Source organism: Stegodyphus dumicola, chromosome 9 (genome assembly GCF_044657685.1).
Source record: "Stegodyphus dumicola isolate Sdum_Otavi_A_Nest chromosome 9, ASM4465768v1".
NCBI classification, from domain to species: Eukaryota; Metazoa; Arthropoda; class Arachnida; order Araneae; family Eresidae; genus Stegodyphus; species Stegodyphus dumicola.
In genome coordinates this window covers 60655964-60679285 of record NC_140776.1, presented here as the reverse complement: position 1 = coordinate 60679285, position 23322 = coordinate 60655964, and the positions used below count along the sequence as shown (strand labels likewise).

Sequence of the window (23322 nt, the reverse complement as noted above, 5' to 3'; positions counted from 1 at the left end):
TTTTCCGTTTCGCCGGAGCAAATCTTGCCAAGCAGACTTTATTGGCGACAACACACGGTATACACAATAAAACATGTTAACAAATGTTAGTTAAGGATTTTTTTATTTTGAAGGCATAAACATTTTAATATCATTTAAAATTTTATAAAAAAGGCAATAAATAAAAACAATAAATTTGTAAAACAAAATTAATTTAAGAATTTACTATGCTTTCACGCTACAGCATCCTGAATCGCCGGTTCATATCACGTGACTTCAAGTGATCTCATCTCATGTAAACTAAGTTACAAAAATCTAATTCTCTCATTGATTTCAAGTTATTTAGTTATTAGTTCATTCTACATTAATTTCAAGTTAAATCTTAATATGGAATAGAGGTTTAAATGCAAGAATCATTTTTATTTGTACGAATAGCTTACTAAAAAATTATGTAAAACCGCAGTGCTTTACTTCGCTAGTGCATTGGCATTAGAATTGATGAATTTAACAATTTACTTTGCCTTTTCTGTATTTTCGCCTTCGGATGAGCAGTGTGATTGCATCCTAATTGACTTAACTACCGCAAATGGCCGTAGGGCATAAAATTGAACTATATGGTAAAATTTCTATGCAACTTTATGCCAGTATTGAAAGAAACAATCTGGTAAGAAATGGCTGCGACTTGTTTTGAAAAGGAGGCGTAAAAGGTTACCAGCAAGGATATTCTGTTTGGCATCGGCTGTACCATTTTCGGCGACTCTATCGCTTACGTTGGCAAAATGGAAAAGTACCCTTAAATTAACTGATAGCAAGTTACTCTGAAGTTATCAAAGACACACAACTGCAGAGAAAGACTAATAAAATATAAATCTAAGGAAAGCATTTAAATTTTTAATTTTGGCTGTGGTAGCAAGTAATACCTCAATTACAACTGAGTAATATTACTTACAGCAAAGTGGCGCTGAAAAGCTTTTGGGCCTTTATAAGTGAAATTTCCACAAATTTCACAGCTGTATGTGATATTCAAACCATGAAGCTTGTACAACCAGTATGGAATAGGCTATAAAAATCAATACAATATATTAAAATATATCAGAAGCTCTTTGCACAGCAATAATTTGCATAAAAATATTGTTACAACTCTCATTTTCAAATATTATGCAATTGCTTAACTTTATTGTTTCAGGTAAAATAGCAAACATATAAACATGGTTTAAAAAAATGTTTAAACATTTTGAAGCCTTTTTAAAAGTATTTAAAAACTAATTATTAATAGATTATACATTTTTTGGCATTACTTATATACAAATATCTATTAAGAGCATTTTTATTAAGTAAATATGAAAATGCATGTACTTAGTTAAAAATACAAATTTATTAGAAAAGCATTTCTGAAATTCATACTGTTATCAGTAAATTTGATGGCTTTAAGGTAAAAGTATAAACCTTGAAATACTGGTGGTGCATCAATCACTTACACAAGCACTACCACCTGATTTGTCATTTTTTTTTGGGGGGGGGAACAATGTTTTCAGTTTGGAATTATTTTCCAAAGAAAACTGTTGTCTGTAATTACTCTCAACTTTTTCACTTTTTAATCTTTTATTTTAAATATTAATAAAAGGTGAATGATATAAAACTGAGCATTAAAAATTAGTTGTTCCACCAGATGATAAATGACTCTTCAATACAAACTATAGCATTGACCTGCTAACTTTGCATGATTTTTTTTAAATACAGTTTCTTTGATCAACATCCAGAAATATGGTGAGAGACAGCCATGTTGCAAACTAAGCATAAGATAAGGAATGTGCTACCTTTCCGTCCCAACCCAAAGGTAAATTCTTAGGATTGTAAATAACATCATTATCATCTTCATCATCAGATTCTGATTCAGATGCTTCATTGTCAGATTCTTCTCTTTCTCCTACTGTTCTTGCTTGCTTCCTCTGAACATTCTCCTTTGTGGCTTGTCTTTGCTCCTAGAAAATAAATAATAATAAAATGATGAATAACATTATGTATATAATAAAAATACACAAAGGCTTTGAAAAAAATCAAATACCAAATTTTTAGATTATGAGAAAAAGCAAAATGAAAACCTATGTTTATCAGCAAATAAAGTTTCACATTGAATTCATCCAATAAATGATAATGCTTACTAAATATTATACAAAACAAGCACTTACGACTTTTACTTACAGAAAGTATCTCAACTAGTCTGTATAACTGTGCTTCTAAAATAGCTATTTCTTTCTGCTTTTCGATGTCTTTATGCCGACCAGCTTTGCCAGGTTTAGATTTTGCAAATACGGTAGGATCCAATTCACTGAGCTTCTTTCCTTTAGTCTCAAAAAGGCGCTGTGCTCTTTCCTCCAGTGTTCTGTTATATAAAATGTAATATATATTATGAATTTCATAATTATTACTATATTATTTATATTTATTATTTCCCACAGTTACCTTTATTTTAATTCAAAGTATCAGCAAAAATAAGCAAAATGAGCAATCCTTAGTATATAAGAAGTATTAGTATTAGGGAGCATATAAGGTATTTTCTCCCTCCTTTCCCACGTCTTTATGGTGTAACTGGAAGCATACTTGATACATATTCGAGAGGTCTAGGTTTCAAGTCCTAATGAGGACACTGCACAATTTTCACGTCTCCAGCTCCCTTCCAAAAAACTAATGATTCTACTATGTGTGTGATTTTATAATTCATAGCAGTCCTGAAAAATTTTATCAGAAAATACATTCTGTAATAAAATAAGAAACTTACCCACCACACTTTAAACCAAGAGCCATAAGAGCAGACTTTAACCTATCCAAGCCCAATGATGCCAGTTCCTATAACATAAAATTATACAATCATTTCTGATTTCTAATAACACGAATCTTAAAATTATATTTCATAAAATTCAAAAATGAAATCCTAATTTTTATCAAAGTAATAATACCTCCCAAGAAGAAAAAGCAGATAAATCCAAATGAGCACCAGCATGTGTCAATGCACTTTCAGTTTCTTTCTACAGAGTAAAATTAAAAGAATCTAATTAATATTCAAATAAGGAAAATAATATATTTTTCGTCTTCTTCTTTTTTAAAAAATTATTTACCTATATATAATTCTAACATGCAAATGTTATAAAATAAATAAAGTATTGTTTAACTTTATTGAAATCATTCATGATTAATAAAACATTATAATTCTAAACTAAATTCATGATTCATGAATACACACGGCAGAAAACTTAACCAACTTTATTAAATTCATAAAATTTCCAAATAACAAAAAGTAATTTTATTTGAAAATTAGCAAAATCCCTATATCCAACACTGTACACTTTTATCTACTTTTCGAAAAAAGTGTTTATCATTAAGGCAGGCAAAGAACTACAGGAATGAGAATTGGAGATTTCACAGAAGTCATTAGTTTTATTTTGAAGATATAACATCCATTTCATATCATAAAATATACATGTTACACATGGAGAAAACCAGAAAAACGATGCAGCCAGCCATTCTTGGGATATGAACCTCAGACCGAACTACCAGCGTTTAGAGATGTTACCACTCGACTGCTGGTGGGCCCAAAGAATGAAAGGACTATCTGCTTAAAAAATGAATGCCTTCACTGAATATTTCCAAGGAGAAATGGCTTGCATTTACATCACACATGTAGAAATCCATAAAATCTATTCATCTACTGAAAACTGAAACTGAAATTATATGGCTTCTACTACTGGTGCATTACTATGTGATAAATTAACCACTTAATTTAACACATTTCAAGTGACAAGCTGTTATCATAGTTTTGAAAAGAACATCACTGTAATATCAGTTTTGTGACCAATAGTATACATTTAGTGACTTTGCAGAATGTTGAATTTTATTTCTGTCAAAATTAAATATAAATTAACCAATTTTTTATTTGTAAAATTCAGTTAGCAAAATGGCTTCTTTTCTCAGTTACACTTACAAAAATGTTAAATGCTGGAATCATAAAACACTCTTATAGTCCTTATGCTGCTCCTGTACTTTAGCTTATAAGCGTGATGAACAGGCAAAAACTAGATTATGTATTGATTACAGAAAGCTTAATCAAATTACAAAAACTGATTCTGAGCCCATTCGTAAAACTGATGTTGTATTAGATCAATTAACAAACGCAAAAATTTTCTCTACATTGGATTTAGCATCAGGCTATTAGTATATAAAATTAAATGAAAAAGATACTGAAAAATTAGCATTTACAACAAATTTTGGATTTTATGAGTTTACTAGACTTCCTTTTTGTTGGAAGAATTCCTCAGCTGTTTTTCAAAGAGCTCTTAGACAAATTTTAAATAAATATCAGATTCAATTTGCTTTAAATCATTTTGATGATATTATAGTATTTTCTCCAAATTTTGAGGAACATTTAAACCATCTTAAAATAATATTTGATATATGTGAGAAAGAAAATATAAAATTAAAACAATCTAAATGTAATTTTGCTAAAGAAAAAATAAATTTTCTAGGATATGAAATTCAAGCAGATAAAAAATAGCATAGTAATGCAAATATAGAGGTTATCAAGAAATTGCAACCCCCTAAAAATGTCAAAGAGTTGCAGATATTTTTAGGAAGTATTAATGTATACCATAAATTTATTCAAAATTATACTAAAATTACAGCTCCTTAACTAATTTACTCAAAAACGATACCCCCTATAAATGGACTAATGAATGTCAAATAGCTTTTCAAAAATAAAAAGATGAATTAGTTTCTAGACCTATTTTAACTTTGTTTAATCCTAAATATCCTTGTCATGTATTTTGTTGATGCCTCTAAAGAAGCTGCTAGTAGTTTTAAAACAAGAACATCCTGATGGTAGTTTACATCCAATTGCTTTTCATTCTAGAAAATTAAGATCTTAACGAACAAAATTATGCAATTACTCAGCTGGAATGGTTATCTATTATTGACGCAATTGATAAATTTTATTATTATTTGCATAGTAATCATTTTACTGTACATACTGACCATGCTGCTTCAGTTTGGCTAAAAAAATATAATACACCCTACAGGTCGTCTATTTAGATGGTCTTAAAAATATCTATGTATGATTTTGATATAAAGTATAAAAAAGGATCCACTAATGTTGAAGCTGACATGCTATCTAGAAATCCTATTTGTCAGCATTTAAGACTGCAAGTTAATTTATTATCATTAGAAGAAATAAAAGAATATCAAAATTTAGACAATGTTTGTAATCCTAAATATAAGAAAATGAATGATGTGCTAACTATTAAAAAAAACAAGGACTGTATAAAATTGTAATTACCATGTCTCTTTGTACTAAATTACTTGAAAAAGCACATCTACAATTTGGTCATATTGGTGTGTTCTCAATGCTAAATTTATTACCTCTTCAATATTATTAGCCATGAATTATTCAAGATGTTAGAAAATGATTGCAAACATTGTAAAGTATGTCAGCTTAATAAGAAAAGTAAACAAAAGAAATTTGGTTTAATGCAAAATTTACCATTGGGCAGTGAACCTTTTGAAATATTGTCTATTGATAGTGTCAGTGGTTTAAATTATAATAATTCTACTAAAATGTATATTCACATAATTATTGATCATTCAACCAAGTCCATCTGGTCTTTTGCTTCTAAAAGTGTAACTACTGATTCTTATATAAATTGCTTACGACAAACTTTTCAATTCAAATTCAGGTACCGAAAAAAATTTTAAGTGATAGGAATGCTGCTTTTACATCTTCAAAATTTAAACACTTTTTAAGGAATCATAATGTAAAACAATTATTGACTACAGCAAATAGACCCCAAACTAATGGTAAAATTGAACGTGTTAATCAAACAATTATAACTAGATTAAAATGTAAGCTAAATTCTTATTGAGGTAATATTGCATGGGCAAAATTATAACCTCAAGTAACTGAAGAATATAATAACACCCCTCAATCTGTAACAAAATTCCCATCATCATACTTAATGCATGGAAAATTACCTTATGATTCCTTAATTCAAAATCAAGAATTATATCCACCGATAGAAGAAGATAGAAAAAAAGATCTGATGATTATCCTACTGTAAATAAAGAAAGATATGATACTCATTTTAAACCTAGTAATTTTAAAATAGGTGATTTAGTAATGTATGAAGAATTTCAATATCCTAATGCACGTAAATTTTCTCCTCCATTTTCAGGACCTTACAAAATTCTAAAACAATATTCTGAAGTTACTTATGAAATTGATAAATCTAATCTTCTAACTAAAAAGAAATCAGAAATTGTACATTCAACTAGACTAAGGTCTTTTAATGCAGCAAGTGAATTTAAATTAACAGTTAGAAATAGTAGAATGCCCAGCTCTGTTCAAAATTAATTTAATTTTAATTTTTCAAAATTACCTATTAAAATTTTTCCTGATTATGACCTTTCAATACCTGATCTAGACCTAAACCCTAACTATGACAAATTACTTTCCCGATCTTGACCTTTTCCCAGTCTGGCTCCTCTCCTCTCCTGCCTTTCCTTGTTCCCCAGAGTTTTTCTGTTCGAAATTTGGGCCCCCTTGAGGAAAAACTCTAACTCCTTTTGCATTGCACTGATCCACTTTGTGCATTGCATCATTGAAAATCTGGCCCTCATACCAGATTTTCAATAAAGATGAAAGTGTATGCCAAACTGTTTTCAACACAACATATCACACTATGTGTATTACTTCTTCCGTCCTCTCTTTAGAGAGGAAGTAAGAAGTGACAGCAAACGCCCAACATCCCTCTAGGTTCCTAACACCTCCCTCAAAATTTTTATCTTTTTATTTTAATTTTGATAGGAGAGTCAGCTATGGTCTTGAAACTGGCCTGGGTTTTTGTATACTTTCTCATACCAGCCACGATCCTCTGACCACAGTTTAGCACAGACGTGCTGACACATACCCACACATACACACACATAAACACATAATTTTACACTATTTTGTAACAATTATTTTATTCTTTCTTCTTGTTGTAGAGTAATATTCATTTCTAGTTTCTAAATTTCTATCAAAGACTTTAACTTGATCATACAAATTATTTGTCTTAAATTTTAATTTTGTAAGATTTTGTATTTTTACAAAAACACTTTGATACAATGTACAATGCCAAAAACCAGTTATCTTTTACTAGGGAATGGAGGTTTTTTTGATATTTTGTATCTAGTACCCCCCAACCATCAGCAAGCTAGTCATGCTGATCTGTTGGAGAGGACATGGCAAAGTTTTTATTCAAGGTGTTATTGTTTTATGAAATATTACATTATATCACTAGAAATTTATATTGAATTATTTTTAAGGTATTACATCATAATGTTTTGAAGTGAATTTTTAAACTATTTTAAAATATGTCAACGTATTGTTAATTACCTACGATGAGAAAAATGAATGCACGTAATACATTATTCATAAATTGTATATCTTCTAAGCTTTATAAAAAAATGTCCACCACAAAAACAAATTTTAAACATATTCTATTCAAAAATTATTACTGAATCATATTTATTGGAAAAAGTGCATAATATTTGTGAACTTATTACTCCACAAGATAAAAATAAGCTGACTTACTGGCATCAAAAAACTTCACCAGTATCTTCATTCGAGGAAAAGGACTGTTTAATGTACATTTTGAGAAAAATTCAGGACTTTTATGCTTGTAATTTACTTATTATTATTCTTCCATATAAAAGTTAGTTACATGTTTATTTATAAATCATTTTAAAATTGTATAATTCAAAAACTTTATAATTATATGAGAAAAGATCATGATTTATGATAAGACATAGTTAAAGCCTGTAAGCTATGTCCTGAATTTTTTTTTTTTTTTTTCCTCATACTTCTGGCTTCACTAATGTACTCATTTCAAGGGGGAGGAGATGAAAAATATGATGGCTTTGCTCTACACGAACAGGCAACCTCTAATTAACTTTCCGCAATTTAAGATCTCCCCCCTAGAACATTCGAGCTTATTACATAACCGCTACTATAAATAACGAATGTGCGCCATTTTGCAGACAGAAGCTTCTCTCTCTCTGTGGTGTTAGAACCTACGCTGCTGCTCCCATCTTCCTTTCCTCTATGACGCATAAATTTAAAGTAATCTTATTTAGTAACGCATACTGATCTGCTTCTGAAATTGAAATAAAGATATGGAATAGTAAAAAGTAAAATCCTGTGTCCTCTTTGGACCTGGACTTTGATGCCAAGCCTCATCATTCATGTGCCATGACTGCCGTATCATCACATAAATATACTTTTGGTGCAGCCAATTGCAACCAAAATAGGAGGTGCACATCTACATGTTATAGGAGTCCTACATACAAAATTTCAATATTTTGAGGCTACTAGTTTTTGAGTTATGCGAGATAAATACAAACGTACGTACAGACGTCACAAAAAAAAAAAAAAGTCTTCAGAATTCATTTCAAATCAGTTTTATAATTTTTTTGTGGAAAAAGAGTCATTTATTCTGGCCTTATGTACAGACATCCCGCAAAAACATCGTTATATTGCATTCAATAGCGGTCAAAAGGGATATTTTCGTTTAAATATGAGACATGAAATTTTTTGGAATTACAATACTTCCTTTTTACTCTGTACAAGGAAGTAAAAAATGAATCTGTCCACTAACGTAATTAATTAGAAAAAATGCAATTATAAAAATTCAGTACAGTTTTGCCAAATTTAAAGGCACTTACATGCCAACCAGGAAACATTCCTTGTTCCCACAATTTCTCAAATTCTACTAAGACTGTTTCCATTTCCTACAAACGAGAAATAACACCATCAGAAGCTTATAAAAGTTTATATTTGTGATAGTAATAACATAAATTACTAACTATATTGATGACTATCAACAAACCAAAATATTCTAAAACAGAAATCACTAACTATCAAATTTTAAGAACCTACCTCATTTAAATCCAACAGTGGCTTCACACGAGAACAGTAATCTTCAAGATACTCCAGAACAGCTTCAAGATACCTACAAAATAAAAATGAGATACTATTTAATATAAACTGAGGCTCAAAATTTTTTAGAAAGACTTATAAGAATTGCCTAAACCAGAAATCTACTGCAATTTTTTTTAATTTATCACTCTCAGTTTTAAATCTTCCATTCATTCCAAGGAGTAATGCCCCTTAGCTGCCAACCAGATGAAACCTTGGATAACTAAAAATATTACAGTGTACCAATTCACGGTAAGCCAATTATATATGCAATAATATTCTGCTCAGATAAAGTGCTACTTAATCAATATGTTAAAATGCAGAAAAAACAGTGAAATAATAAATTGGAAAACCAATTACCTAAAGCTTTTTAATACATATATAGAGAGAGAGAGAGAGAGAAAATGAGAGAGGCAAAAATATGAAATTTGGAAATAATTTATTTTTTTTAAGTCTATAAATATTTTTAAAATACTACAAATTGAAGGAATTGATAGAACTGAATATAGTTTTCAAAAAACTTATTCTCATGAAAGAGGGTTTTTCTTTTTTTTTTTTTTTTTAAAGGGAAAAAATAGTTAAAATTTTCATTGAAGGTGCTGAAGGATTCAATAGAGGGTGCTGAACAGGAGCAAATCTCGCATTTCTATGGAAAACTATATTTATTTGCATGAAGACAAATGTTTACAAGCATATCACTCTTATTTTATGTGTCCACCATCACCACAAATAACAGTTTGAACTGAGTGACAACACCATTAACTGCAGCAGGTAGCATATCTGAATGGATGCAGGAGATTTTGTGGCAAATGGCATCCTTTAACTACACCAAAGAAGATAAGCTATTGAGGTATACTCTGAACTTGACATAACACGAAAACCAAATGGTGTTAATAAGAGAAGGTGGCCCATCTAGCATGAACATCACTGTATCAAGGGCATTATGTTTCAACAGAGCAGTATTGCTTTCACCTGTAGTAGTTGTAAGTAATGTTTTCCAGTAATTGAGCAGGTGTTCCTGCCTGCTTTTGCACAGTATTCTTCAAAGAAAAAATCTGATGTGTACACCACGACATCCTTCTATGGAACACTAAATTATATGCACTTCATTTAAACTAATTGGATTGAATTAAATCTACTTCGTTGATAGCACATAAACCACAATAGAATAAATGCACTCTTTAAAATTCACTATATTTGATTATCATAGCGACACTCTGATGCTAGGTTCACTTAACAGCATTACATTGCATTCATATTGTAACTCAAAATGCACAAAATTTATATCAATTTGAAAAATTATCTAATCATTGCCACATGTTCTATTCAAATACTATAATAAATCTAAAATGATGTACAAAAGAAATTAAACAAACAAAACAAAAAAGGAATCAGTTTTTCACAGATGATTCAGTATTTCTCATTCAATTAATTTAGTTCTCACTTTGCTACAAGGCAAAAATACACAAAAACTTTAAAATTAAAAATTATAGAATATATATATATATTAAAAACACTTATTTCCCCAAATAAATTTCAGAATGGATTAAGCATGACTTAATTCACAATAATAAAAGAAGGTGTTATCTTTGTTGTGGCGAAGCTTACTTTCTTTAGATTGGCAACAAGTTCTGCCACGTTTCAAATGTACAAAAACATGGCCACCATGTTTATGCTTATCTGCACTTTAACAACTTTTAAATTGTTATTAACTCTACAAATATTGCATGCAGATTTACTAAAGGCACAAAAACCTGAACCGAAAGATAAGAACAACATAATTCAATTATTTTTAAAGCAAAAAATGAACAATTTATAAACACATAAGAATAAAAAAAACTGAGATCACTGAGCCGGGTAACAGAGTGGATATATATATATACATATATTTATATACTTTTGGTGTGGTCAATTGCAACCAAAATATGAGGTGCACATATACAAGCTATAGCAGTCCTATATACAAAATTTCAATGTTCTGAGGCTACTCGTTTTTGAGTTATGCGAAATACGTACATGCGCACAGACGCCACGAAAAATTCTCTTTAGAATTCATTTTAAATCAGTTTTATAATTTTTTTTGGGGGGAAAAAGAGTCTTTTATTCTGTCCTTACGTACAGATGTCACGCAAAGACATCATTAAATTGCATTCGATAGCGATCAAATTCAATAGCGGCCTGAAACTTTTCGAGATTACAATACTTCCTTTTTACTTTGTACAAGAAAGTAAAAAGGGCCTACAATAATGGACACCGTGAATTTGTACCAAACAACTAAACATGGTGAATGCAGGGGCTTCTCCATACAGGCACATGGGTTCTCCTTTGCCTAAATTCTACAGTTATGGGTGTTGACTGTTCCATGCAATGAAAAATGAGTCTCATCTTCCTATAATATAATAAGAAGCCATTATGGATCATCCTCAATTTTCAAATTCATATTGCTTAGCTTTGTCATTTGATAACAGGTGGTAATGATTGAAACGTGTCGGAGTACACTTTTAAAACATCAAGAAGGATGCAGAATATCAACGTCTTCAATATACCAATGTTTTGCGCCACTTCTCGTGTGGTATTCACTGCACTTATTGACTGTTCCCTTAGAGTGTCTATATGTGCAGCTACATTGGAAGTATGGACCTCTAATAAACTTGGTGCACCATTATTAGGGTGATGACACCAACTCTTTCTTTCTTCAAAACTTTATACCAATGAAAACTTCATGCACAAGCAAGTAGAAAGAAAAATCCAAAATCGTAAAGTCCTGCAATTTCTGACTCTGATTTGCATATTTCTTGTTATTGTTCCTGTGCAGTGTGCTCTATCGACAAAAATTTTAACTCTTCATAAGAAAAACATTTTGCAAACCACATTCAGCTCTACCAATTCCTTCAAGTTGTATACATATTTTAAATATTTGCAGATTTATAGGACACCTGATATATTTAAACAAAGCATTAATACAAATGCAAAAACTGTGAATGGTGAAATCTTTTCACAGATCTTTTCATACATTTCTTATAAAACAATGATGTAATAGCTGTAAATTAATGCAAACTGCAAATATTATGAATGGTGAAATCTCTTCCCAGATAATAATCTTCACATACATTCCTTATCAAACAATGATGTAATAGCTGTAATAAGTGCTGCAAGGAAAAACCCAAAAGATCAATAAGTATTTGGTACTCTTCTGTTATCAGAACTGCATTCAGAAATGTGCATATGTGTGGATGTATGTTCATATATGTGTGTATGTATAACACACACATGCATATATATATATATAAACATACATACATATGGACATATATATATACACACATACATACGAACATATATACATGAATACATGAACACATACATCCACATATACACACATTTCTAAATCTGGTCCTTATAACAGAACAGTACAGTGCATTTTAAATAACAGAAATATGCAAATGTATAATAACATATAATTTGTTTTAACCTTATATGCATTATTTCTAATTTTAAAAACCAAAAATAATTCCTAGGGATTATTGGGGGAAGGGGGATTAATTTCAAATTAGCCCCTTTAAATGCATATAAATACAATATAAAACATAGTGAAAGTTTTTTTTTTTTTTTTTTTTTTTTTTTTTTTTTTTTTTTTTTTTTTTTTAATGATACATTATAAAAGAGGGAAAGGGGGAAAATGCTTAGTAGAATAAATTATTGTTGAAAAAATTAAATTATGCATACTGATTTAAAATTAAGACTAAAAGGGGTGGCAATTTTAGTTTAGTGTAGATTTTGAATAATTTTAAAGTTGCCTTTTTATCTAATTTTTAAATTTTGTGTTGGCATTTTTCTTCTTCAGTTTGATATACTTAGTAAATTAAGTAACTGATGTCAATTCCAAACAGTAACTTTTTTCATTTCAGATTAGAATAAGCAATATTGTATCAATAAAAACTAAAAGCTTAGAACACCATCTTTATACATTTAGTTCATCATAAGAAAGGGGTTAAAGAAGAATATAAGAACACTTTGATAGCATATTTCACAATAACTGACGTGAATTTTTACGTAGACTATCATTTCTTACAGACTACATATATTTTGCCCATTTTACAACTGTATACATAAAAATTACAATGTTTTACACAAATTTGTATCTGAAGGTATTATAGAAGATATCTGAAGGTTGCATAGATTTGGATCTGAAGTTGGATCCAGGCCAACGATATTCAAACTGTGAGTCATGACCTCAAATGGGGAAAATTTATAACGAAGTTGCCAGACAGATAAAAATTCTAAAAAATCTGAACTGATGGTATGTAACTTAATGGTTAATGATCTGATTGAAGTCTCAAAATTATTTTCTGGAGTTATTTGTATTTTTATGAGGTCAGACTGTCATAAGTTTGAATATCACTGGTCTAGACAATATACTTTACTTACTTTTTGTAGTCAGCAGTTTTTCTTTCTTTTGGAATGTCAAAAAGTTGGTCAAACATTGATAGATATGTTAAATAGTCAACTCTCTGTAAGAAAATAATGAAAATACAACATTAACCTACTTTTTAAAATTAAAAAAAAAAGAGTACATATGTAAAATAACTGTTTTCATTTTTCATACCAAATAACGTGAATTTTTATGCTTGTTATCAAACTATTATCCTTTTCTCATTTAATTAACATGAATTATGATGATTTATAAGCCATGGTAAATTCCAATTTAAAAATATTACATGAAATGCTACATAAAGATAAAAATATATTACAATTAATTAAGGCTAAACTTTCTAAAGTTTACTTATCTGAAAAAATTCTGATGGTACGATTAAATAATATGATATAATTTACCTCAACACCTCTGATGTTAAGATACTTTTCATAGCACTCGTGTAGATCAAGAAATTTTCCATAACCTTCTTCATCAGTGAAATCTGTCATATCTGCAAACATAAATTAAAATATGCTAAAAAAATTAAATTAAAATTTGAAAATTCCAGATTAAAGTAAAACACCTCAAAAAGTTAATAAAATTGAAAAATTCTTTTCTCTCAAAATAATGCAATGTAACTTTTGTATACCGATTCTAGGTTACAGCTTTAACAATGTAATCCAGTGAATCTCAATCTTTTTTTGCCCTACAAGCTCTTTCACCATTGCTATAAGATCATTCCTCCCTTGTTTCTAAAACTCGAGAAATACATTTAAACATTTAGTTAGATTCAGATGATTCTTAATGTGTTTTATAATTAAGCAAGAAAAAATGCTGAAACTTGATTAAATGCAGTTTTCCATATTCATAAACTATATACTTAACAGGTAAATAAACGGCTGACCACATTATCCCCTGATTAAGAATCCCTGCTCTAATCGCATGTTGATTATAGATTAACACCTCAAATAATTTTAAGCAGACAAATTATGATTAGCTTACTAGTTTAAGAATTAATCCTCCTAGAACTCAAAACAGAAAACATAAAATCATATATTTAAAACAAGCTGTTAAAAATAACAGTGCCAAATGGTATGGGAAAAAGAACTTGATATAACATCATCATACTTGTTCACTCATAAATTTTATGTTAATTAACTCATTTTTAAGTTTTAGATCTGTACAATAACTTCTCTTTTCCACTAGCCCTCACCAGGATATAAATGAGTTAAGACTATTTAAAGTAAGGGTTTTGAATGTTTTAGATTTAGAGCTTTTGGGAGCAACTCTTGCAGCTTTACTTTCTTTTGTCCAGCTCTGCCAATTAGTATTCTGGCATTCACTATCTTTATAGCCAAAATTCAATTGTACCATCCAGTTTGAGCCAATGCTCAATTAGGAAAACTTGTGTAGTCCCACTCTAGAAATCCATTTTGTATTGTATTTTCAATTTTATATTTTTAAATATCTACAAGAGATGGAGTTTGATTATGCACCCAAGTTGTGCCTGCCATCAGATTCAAATTTGAATAAAAAATTTATTTAAAATCTTCATAGGACTTCATAGTACCTTTACAGACAGAGTGATAACTGACTTGGCAATTTAACAGGGTCTAAAGAATTTTCAATTCAGTATTACATGAGTCTACACACTTATTGGAGAGGGGGGAACAAGAAATATTTAAGACATAGCGGATTTATTTCACTGGACTTCTTGCATAAGGCTTACAACAAGTATTTCCCTCGAGCAACAATACAGAAATAGCTTGTATTGTTTCAATTAATTGGCTTCAATCAGTGCTGACCCTGTTATAGTACGGTTAGTAATATGAGTAATAAATTTCACTCAGTGCTGACCCCACTATAGTACGGTTAGTAATATAAGTAACAAATTTCACTCAGTACTGATTGATTTACTCTTGCGTGGTTCAGAAAGATTTTGCGCCAAAATAATTTACCCTAAATGTTCCTGCTAAAATGAATGGTGCTGATTGATCAGCACAAGAGGCAGAGCAAACTTGCCCTCAGTCTCTGCAATAGCTATATTACATGATTATTTATCATTCTCATCATCTGATTCATTCCTTTTTAAAAATTTTTTATTCATAATTCATTCCTAAACCCCTTTAAAATGAATGAAAAACAAAAACCTAATACTAGCTGCGATAAACCAAACAAACATAAATTATTGAATTTACAAGAAACAAGCTAGAAATAATTAAAATTCCTAAGAATCCTATATCATATGCCAAGATTTCAAAAGATGAAAAAATAAGTGAGTTTTCAGTCTGAAAGGTTACGAAAAATAAACAGAAATATAAAAATCTGTAAGACAAAGAAGTCCTTTGATGACAAGACTTCTTTTGCTTGGATCGAGGACGGTAACCAAAAAAGAATCCCCTTAAGTCAACTAAATATTCAAATAAAAGCATCAATTCTTGTTTCTACACTGAAAGAAAAACAGTCTGAAAACAAAACTGATAAAAAAAATTTTAAGCACTCCACGGATGAATCTTTCACTTTAAAAAACACTCAGCGATTCATAACGTTTGCTTTGTGGGAGAAAACACAAGTGAAGATAAAGAAGCAGTGTCAAAATTCCCAGAAGAAATAAGACAAATTATTGAAGAAGAAGGTTACATTAACAAATAAATTTTTAACATGGACAAAACTAGGTTATACTGTAATACTGGCAGAAGCTGCCTTCTAGAACTTATTTATCAGAAAAAGAGTAATCTCCTCCAGGCTATACAGCATTATATGATAAAATTACCTTACTGTAAGAAGAAATGCATCTGGTGATGTCAAACTGCCCATGCTTGAGTATCTCACTGAAAACCCTTCTACTTTAAAGAGCTGTGCTAAAAACTTATTACCTGCATTTTGGCTAAATAATAAATTAATAAGAAAGGCTGGGTTATAAAAGCAGTGTTTAAAAGTTGGTTTAAAGATTATTTTTCTCCTTCATTAAAAGTTATTGTGAAAAATAAAACATAGCCTTGAAGCATCATTTTATTAGCAATAATATGCAATAATGATATCAAGTAACATGACTTTCACATCGTTACAATAATGTCAGAATTCATTTTCTTCCCTCATATACTATCTTCATGCTACCCATGGATTAAGGGGTTATTTCAATATTTAAGACTTTTTATTTGAGAAGGATGCTTTCACAGAAAAGTCGGAGCAATCTCTGGTGAAATCTTTGACCACATTTTGGAAAAATTACAATATCTGAAATGCTGTTGGAGATACCAAAAATGCATGGAATCAAGTAAGTGAAAATAATATGAGAAGCTTATGGAGGTAAGTTTTGCCTCGCTGCACAAATGATTTTTAAAGCTTTGATTTTCAGATGGATACAATCTCAGCAGAAGTCATGAAACTTGGATATGATAAAGGCTTTGACTCACTAGTGTCATGGGCTTTATTTAGACGGAATCTCAGCCTCTTGATGATGAATCTCTCATTGACACAGAAGAAGAAATGAAGGCTTATGAAGGAAAAAAAATTAAATTAACGGAAATGTGCAAACAGAAAGAAAACTTCACATTGAATAAATTTTGAAGAATTATTCAATACCACTGAAAAAGCATATGAATTGACTGAAGATTAGTTTGGTTTATTTGATTATGACAAAGTGCATGAGGACTACCTGCCCAAGAGGAGGGATGCCTTTGTGGAGGGATGCCTTTGTGCAGTGAGATATTTCTCACTGCATTCCATGCAAAGAATTTCGGTAGTAAAATGACATTTTGCATGTGTATCTAAGTCATGTCTTGCATTTCATAGATGTTGATGATCTCATTTTTTCTGACACTTACACTGCATGGTCCTCATTTCGATGAGGATTGCTCTGGCACTTAAAAATATTGAAATGTCGGAAGGTAGTGTTTAGATTGCACGACTTAAAAATATTGAAATGTCGGAAGGTAGTGTTTAGATTTTCACAAATGAAAATGCTCTTTCATAAGACTAATAAATTAGAATATTTATCATTACCAACACAGAACATATCATCATCAGTATCATTATCATCATCATTATCATTATCATCATCATCATTATCATCCAAAATATATTATTCAGATTCACTGCTGATATTATTTATTTCTATATTTTCCTCGTTCAAATCGCTATTGTTCTTGCATACAAAGTTTTTCTTATCTTCTTTTCCTTTATCTTGAAAAATGCGAGCAAAATCAACTAGTTGCACATATATTTTTTCCAGGAAAACCAATATAAAAATTATTGAGTCTAATTTATACAAATTAAAATAATATGTGCCAATTAATAACATAAAACTACAAAGAACTTTAAAAAAATATTTTCCGAATTTTCCTCTGCGACCACACACCTGTCGTAACTTTTACGAAGTAGCTGCCACGTAGCATAAAAGCCTAGTAAAATGAAGCCATACGACTTTCTGTTTTCACATTCCATGATGTGGGGAAGGGTTGAAAGGAGAAAAAGAAATTACTTTCAGACATTCCAGCTTTGATATGCAAAATATGTGCATTAAAAATTGAATCTGTCGTAAACTTTGCGCATGACGCGCATTCTGGAAGGTTAAAAATAGTAAAATACAAAAAAACCTTAAATTTCAAAGTAAAAAAAGTTAGAAACTATTTAAAAAAAAAAAAAACAATTTTTACAATTAAAATTAGAATTTAAATTAATTAAAATTAGGAAGAAAAACATATTTTTCAGTGCACAAAATTTTTGCCCCACATGGAAAAAAGACACTGAAGTTACTGCAGAAATTGGCTTAATATGCTACTAAGTTGCAAATGTAAACAAATAGTGGCATCATTAGGCTTAGCAGAATTTAGACAACTTTCAAACTGTTGACAATTTTACAACTATTGCAAGCAGATTAACTAAAGGCACAAAAACCTTAACCGAGACATAATTACAATATTATTCAATAACTTTCAAAGCAAAAAATACACAATTTACCAACATATAACATACTTGCCAACCTATGACACTCAAAAATCAGGAGATTTTTTTAAGAAATCAGGAGATTTTTCACAATGTTAAAAAGACTTTTTAAATGATAAAAATATAGTTTTTAATAATGAATTAACTTTAAATAGTTACTAAGTCTTAAATGCAAGCAAAACAAAAATACCTTAGACATAAAAAACATTTTTATTACTTTCATCGTTTAAAAAAAAAAAAAAGGCACTTTAATCAGTTTTCATACAAATGTTATGGACAGTGGCAGATTTTGCTCTCATTAAGAAAGAAACTTCATAATTTTGTTCATAGCAATTGCCACGTAGGCCTGCTTTCGCTAATAAAAGTTTTTCTAACGTGTCATCACTAATATTAGATCTAAATTTAGTCCTCGTTTTCGCAACAACACTGAAAATCCTCTCACACTCCGCATTACTATGGGGAACTGTCAAGATGGTCAACATAATTCTAGAGAGTTCATTACATTTTAAAATTCCATCAGCACCTTTCAATTTTCCAATTAACCTCCACTGGGTGTCAATCCTAGCTGATTTTATAACTTCATCCAAGTTTTCTAATTGTAAACTGCAAAATTGCGACTGCAGTATATCAGTAGCAACATCAATATCATCATCTTTCATGACTAAACGAAGTAACACAGGAAATCTGTTCAAAAAGTACCTTATATCAAAAAAAGATGCATTTGCTAGAGCAGAAACATCACAAACTTTAACATGCAAAATCACTTCATCGTTGACTGGAAATTTATGTAGTGTGTAATCACATACTCGACAGAAGTAACTTCTAACATGAAGATAAAACTTCTTTTTGTCTTCTTCTGAAAGTTCTTCCACTACTTTTGTAGTTGCAGTTCCTATTACCAAATCTTCATTTTCCTTCTGATTTTCTGTTTCACCATAAATCACATCATATATAGAATTACAAGACAAAACACAGACTGGTTTTACAAACTTTGATAAAATGTCTTTAAACAGATCATAAATCATTGATTGCAAAACATGAATTAATGGAATTCTGCTTTGTAGAATTGTGTTCAGAACATCGAATGATGGCAAAATGAATTGTAAAAAAAAAAAGCAAAAAGCTTTGTTAAGGTCCGAAGAAAAAAACATAAATATTCGTTCTTCACAAGATAAACTTAGAGTAATTGGAAAGTGTTTCGTGTGTTGAGCAATTTTTTTTTTTTTTTTTTTTTTTTTTTTTTTATTTTAAGAGAAATTTGTATTAGCTTTACACTTATATTTTGCAGTATTATTTTGAGAACTGCCAGTTGAATTGCTGAATGATGCAGAAATTACAAAAAATCAAAATTTTTCTCATTTCAGTATTATGCAGCTGTTGGAACTGTTTCAATTTTTCCTTTCTTTTAGAACTCCTTTCAAGATAATAATAAATATCAACAATGCGTTCATCCACATTTAATGGTAAAGAAGCTGCCCCTTTCTCAGCTGCTAAATTTAAGAGGTGACAGGTGCACCTCATAATCTGCAAATCTGAATTTGCCTTTCTTAAGATGCCTGCAACACCAGTCTTCAAGCCTACCATTACTGGTGCATTATCGGCACCAAGCGCTAAGCAATTATCCAGAGGGACTGCATTTTATTTTAAAGTTTTAATAATTAGCTGTGCTATATTAAAGCCTGTCGAATGTCCTTCTAAAGTGGGGTCACAAAGTAAACTGCACTCAATTTCTGAAGACTCTGGATTAAAAAAAGAAACAACAATTGGATACAGTTTTGAATTGGTATTATTGCTTCCATCCGTAGAGAGGCAGAACGGAGCTGTTTTAATGCAATCAATAACTGAAGATTTATTTTTCAAACCCATTTCTTTAACAATTGCACCTGTTTTGGTCCTTGCACTTGAGTATTTCTTAGCGATTTCACTATCGGGAAACATTTTTCTAAATAAAGCTGCAACGTGATCCGATGCATTCAGTGGCAGGTTGTGCTCCAGTAAAAAGGCAGAGAACAAACATTCTGCATTAATCACTTTTTGGTCTTTTGTTTCCGAAGAAAAATTTAATTTTTCGTTTTTTCAAAACAACTCATGTTGTCCTTGTGTTTTTGTGTACGCACATGTTTGAGAACATCTGCCCTTCCACCAAGCGAAATCGAAAAATCGCAACGACAGATGGTACACATCGCAAATTTATTACATTTCCTTGAAGAAATAATGGAAGGAAAGTCAACTGTGTACGATTTTTGAAACGTGCACGAGTATTTCACCTTTCTCGCAGACATATCAAAAGACGATAATTTCTAAAACTATTTCCTAAAGGCACGTGTACTCACACAACTCAGGACAAGATGAACGAAATAGCAAAAGAACATCCAGAGAACGGCCAATGGCCTTGAGCTTGCTTTGTGCTCATTGGCTAATATATGCCAGATGACACGCAGTGGAGCTCGATGCCCATTGGACAACTGGAGAACGACGTTGCTGGATACGTATGCTGTCAATCACAAAGCAGAAATTCTCATCTGATTCGCAAGGTTTCATTTTAGATATAATCTAGAGAAAATTCAGTTGCTTTCAGACGTCCAAAATCACTTTTTTTTTTTTTTTTTTTTTTTTTTTTTGTTCATATAACGAAGTATTAAGCTAAGTTCCATAAAAATCGTGAAAAATATTAAGAATAAGAAAAAGTCGGGAGAAATATATTGTAAATTGGGTTGACGGGAGTGCGGTCAAAAATCGGGAGTCTCCCGCCTAAATCGGGAGAGTTGGCAACTCTGATATAAGAATAAAAAAACTTACAGCCAGTAACAGAATGGGTATGCATATACATATATTTATATACTTTTAGTGCTGCCGATTGCAACCAAAAAGGGAGGTGCACAACTACATGTTACAGCAGTCCCATATACAAAATTTCAATGTTCTGAGGCTACTCATTTTTGAGTATGTGAGATAAATATATATGGACATGTGAACAAATGTCATCCACTTCCCCCCCCCAAATGCATTTTACAATCCGTTTTGGAAAAAGGAGTCCTTTATTCTGCCTGTGCGTACAGATATAACACACAAACATCATTCAAATGTAATTCAGAGCGGTTAAAATGGATATTTTCTTTGAAATACGACACCTGAAATTTTTCGCAATTACAATACTCCCTTTACTTCATACAAAGAAGTAAAAAAAAATATTGGTGAAATAAATTTTGAGTGATTTTCTTGTTAAAAAATAATGGTTTTCTTTTTTATCCTGTATACAAACATATATATATATATATTAATTATTTTCCATTAATTTTATTTAAATATCTAAATATTTTTGTTTAAACAAAATTTGGTAAGAATGAATAACTAATTTTTCAGTAGAAATAATGTTTCACTCACAGTAGATTCATTTAGTGCGGTACTTTAGAATAACCAATTAACAGTGCTAAATGTAGTATTCTTGTACTTTTAATTTTGCTACGACGTTTAAATTTATTTACAGAAAATGACAAAAAGCTTAGAAAAACTTCCTCCAAGGTGTTTAAAAAAATAGTTAATAAATAAAAATAAAAAAAAAGATCTATAATTTAACTGAAGACATGTAAAACTGCTTGGGTAGCATAAGGACCAAAATTTTTAATTATTATGAAGCTACATAAACACTTTTTCCTCCAATTATAAACAAAATAACCATTTTCTGACATAAGACACTATCATTCCATTTACTGGAGTAAGCTTATTTTTAATTATATCAATATGAGTTTATACTATTTGATTTAACTACGATGAAATTCAAAAATCCAGACTAAAAGTTTTAAACACTGAAACTTTAAATGGTATGACAATGCTTTTTCAAAACCAACATCACAACTGTATACTTCATATTATTTTTAAAGATACACAGCAGTAAAACTGCAAATGATATATATTCAAAGACTTATACCATTTTTACATGTGCTTTCATATTAGTTTAAACTTTACAAAAATTGCTTATTATAGGTTATGCTATTTGATAACATCAAGAAACAGATTATGAATACGAAAGAAAATTGTGTAATAAACTGCTATTCAATACATTTTCTCCTCCTCAAAGAGATTACAAATAAGCAAACATATAAAAATTATTGCATTCATAAAAAGTAATCATAAAGCTTACTTTCAGGAACATTATCTTCAGTATTTTCTCGCAATTTATTAAATTCCTCAAATTCAACAGACATTGGAACCTGAATCTGAAAAAAACAAAAAAATGGTAACTTACAAAATAAGTCACACTAAATTTTTTCAATCGTTTCATTTTTTAGTATAATAATTATGGTGCTTTTTCTGTTAACGGGATACTATCAACAAATATGTGCCAAATATAGTAGATCAATTATATAGCATCATGAATAGCTACACAATGTTTAATGTGCACAATACTAAGAGAAAAATTTGGTTTAACACGTATTCAACATTACATACAATGGCTCACATTTGTTTTCAGACACTTGTGCTTTTCAGCTTTATTTTCAAATACAAAGATGATAGCAACCCCCTTTTAATAATCCTGAAAAATATTATGCAGTAAAAATTTAACATAATTTCAAACAATTCAGAATACTGATTCAGATACATGTATACTTTCAAACTATTTTATTGGTCAAGCAAAACTTACTTTCTAAGTTACTAAAAATGAATTTGTATTTCCCTACATCAGTTCACACAACTGGCTACATTATCATTTTTGTTTGCTAACAGTTGAAAATTCAGTATTTTATTTTGCATTTTCAGCAAGACATTTTGATGTAGATAATGGCTTTTCACATAATTAATTATTAGATTAGAACTTGCAGTATGCATATTAACAGGTGTTGAATATGAGAAACTGCCAAAAAGAAGGAAACAGTTCATGGAATGTAAAGGATTTTGGAATTCTCTCCAGTTATGCAATAAATTATCCTTAAAACCTTTACCAATTGTTAACAGAGGGATTTTTCTGACACAAAAGTCCAAC

General features: G+C 30.1%; 1 protein-coding gene across 2 annotated transcripts in view; it reads right to left on the bottom strand.

Moving 5' to 3' along the window:
• noi (splicing factor 3a subunit 3 noi) overlaps positions 1 to 23322 on the bottom strand; it is an 88298-nt gene that overhangs the window by 12936 nt on the left and 52040 nt on the right. For both annotated transcript variants that reach the window (XM_085823510.1, XM_085823511.1), the window contains 10 exons: positions 22483 to 22558; positions 13814 to 13905; positions 13409 to 13491; positions 8942 to 9014; positions 8728 to 8793; positions 2937 to 3005; positions 2759 to 2826; positions 2182 to 2362; positions 1797 to 1961; positions 929 to 1039 (listed from right to left, as the gene is read on the bottom strand). In XM_085823510.1, coding sequence (XP_085679636.1) covers positions 929 to 1039; positions 1797 to 1961; positions 2182 to 2362; positions 2759 to 2826; positions 2937 to 3005; positions 8728 to 8793; positions 8942 to 9014; positions 13409 to 13491; positions 13814 to 13905; positions 22483 to 22558 — 984 coding nt within the window. The remainder of the gene's footprint in view (positions 1 to 928; positions 1040 to 1796; positions 1962 to 2181; positions 2363 to 2758; positions 2827 to 2936; positions 3006 to 8727; positions 8794 to 8941; positions 9015 to 13408; positions 13492 to 13813; positions 13906 to 22482; positions 22559 to 23322) is intronic.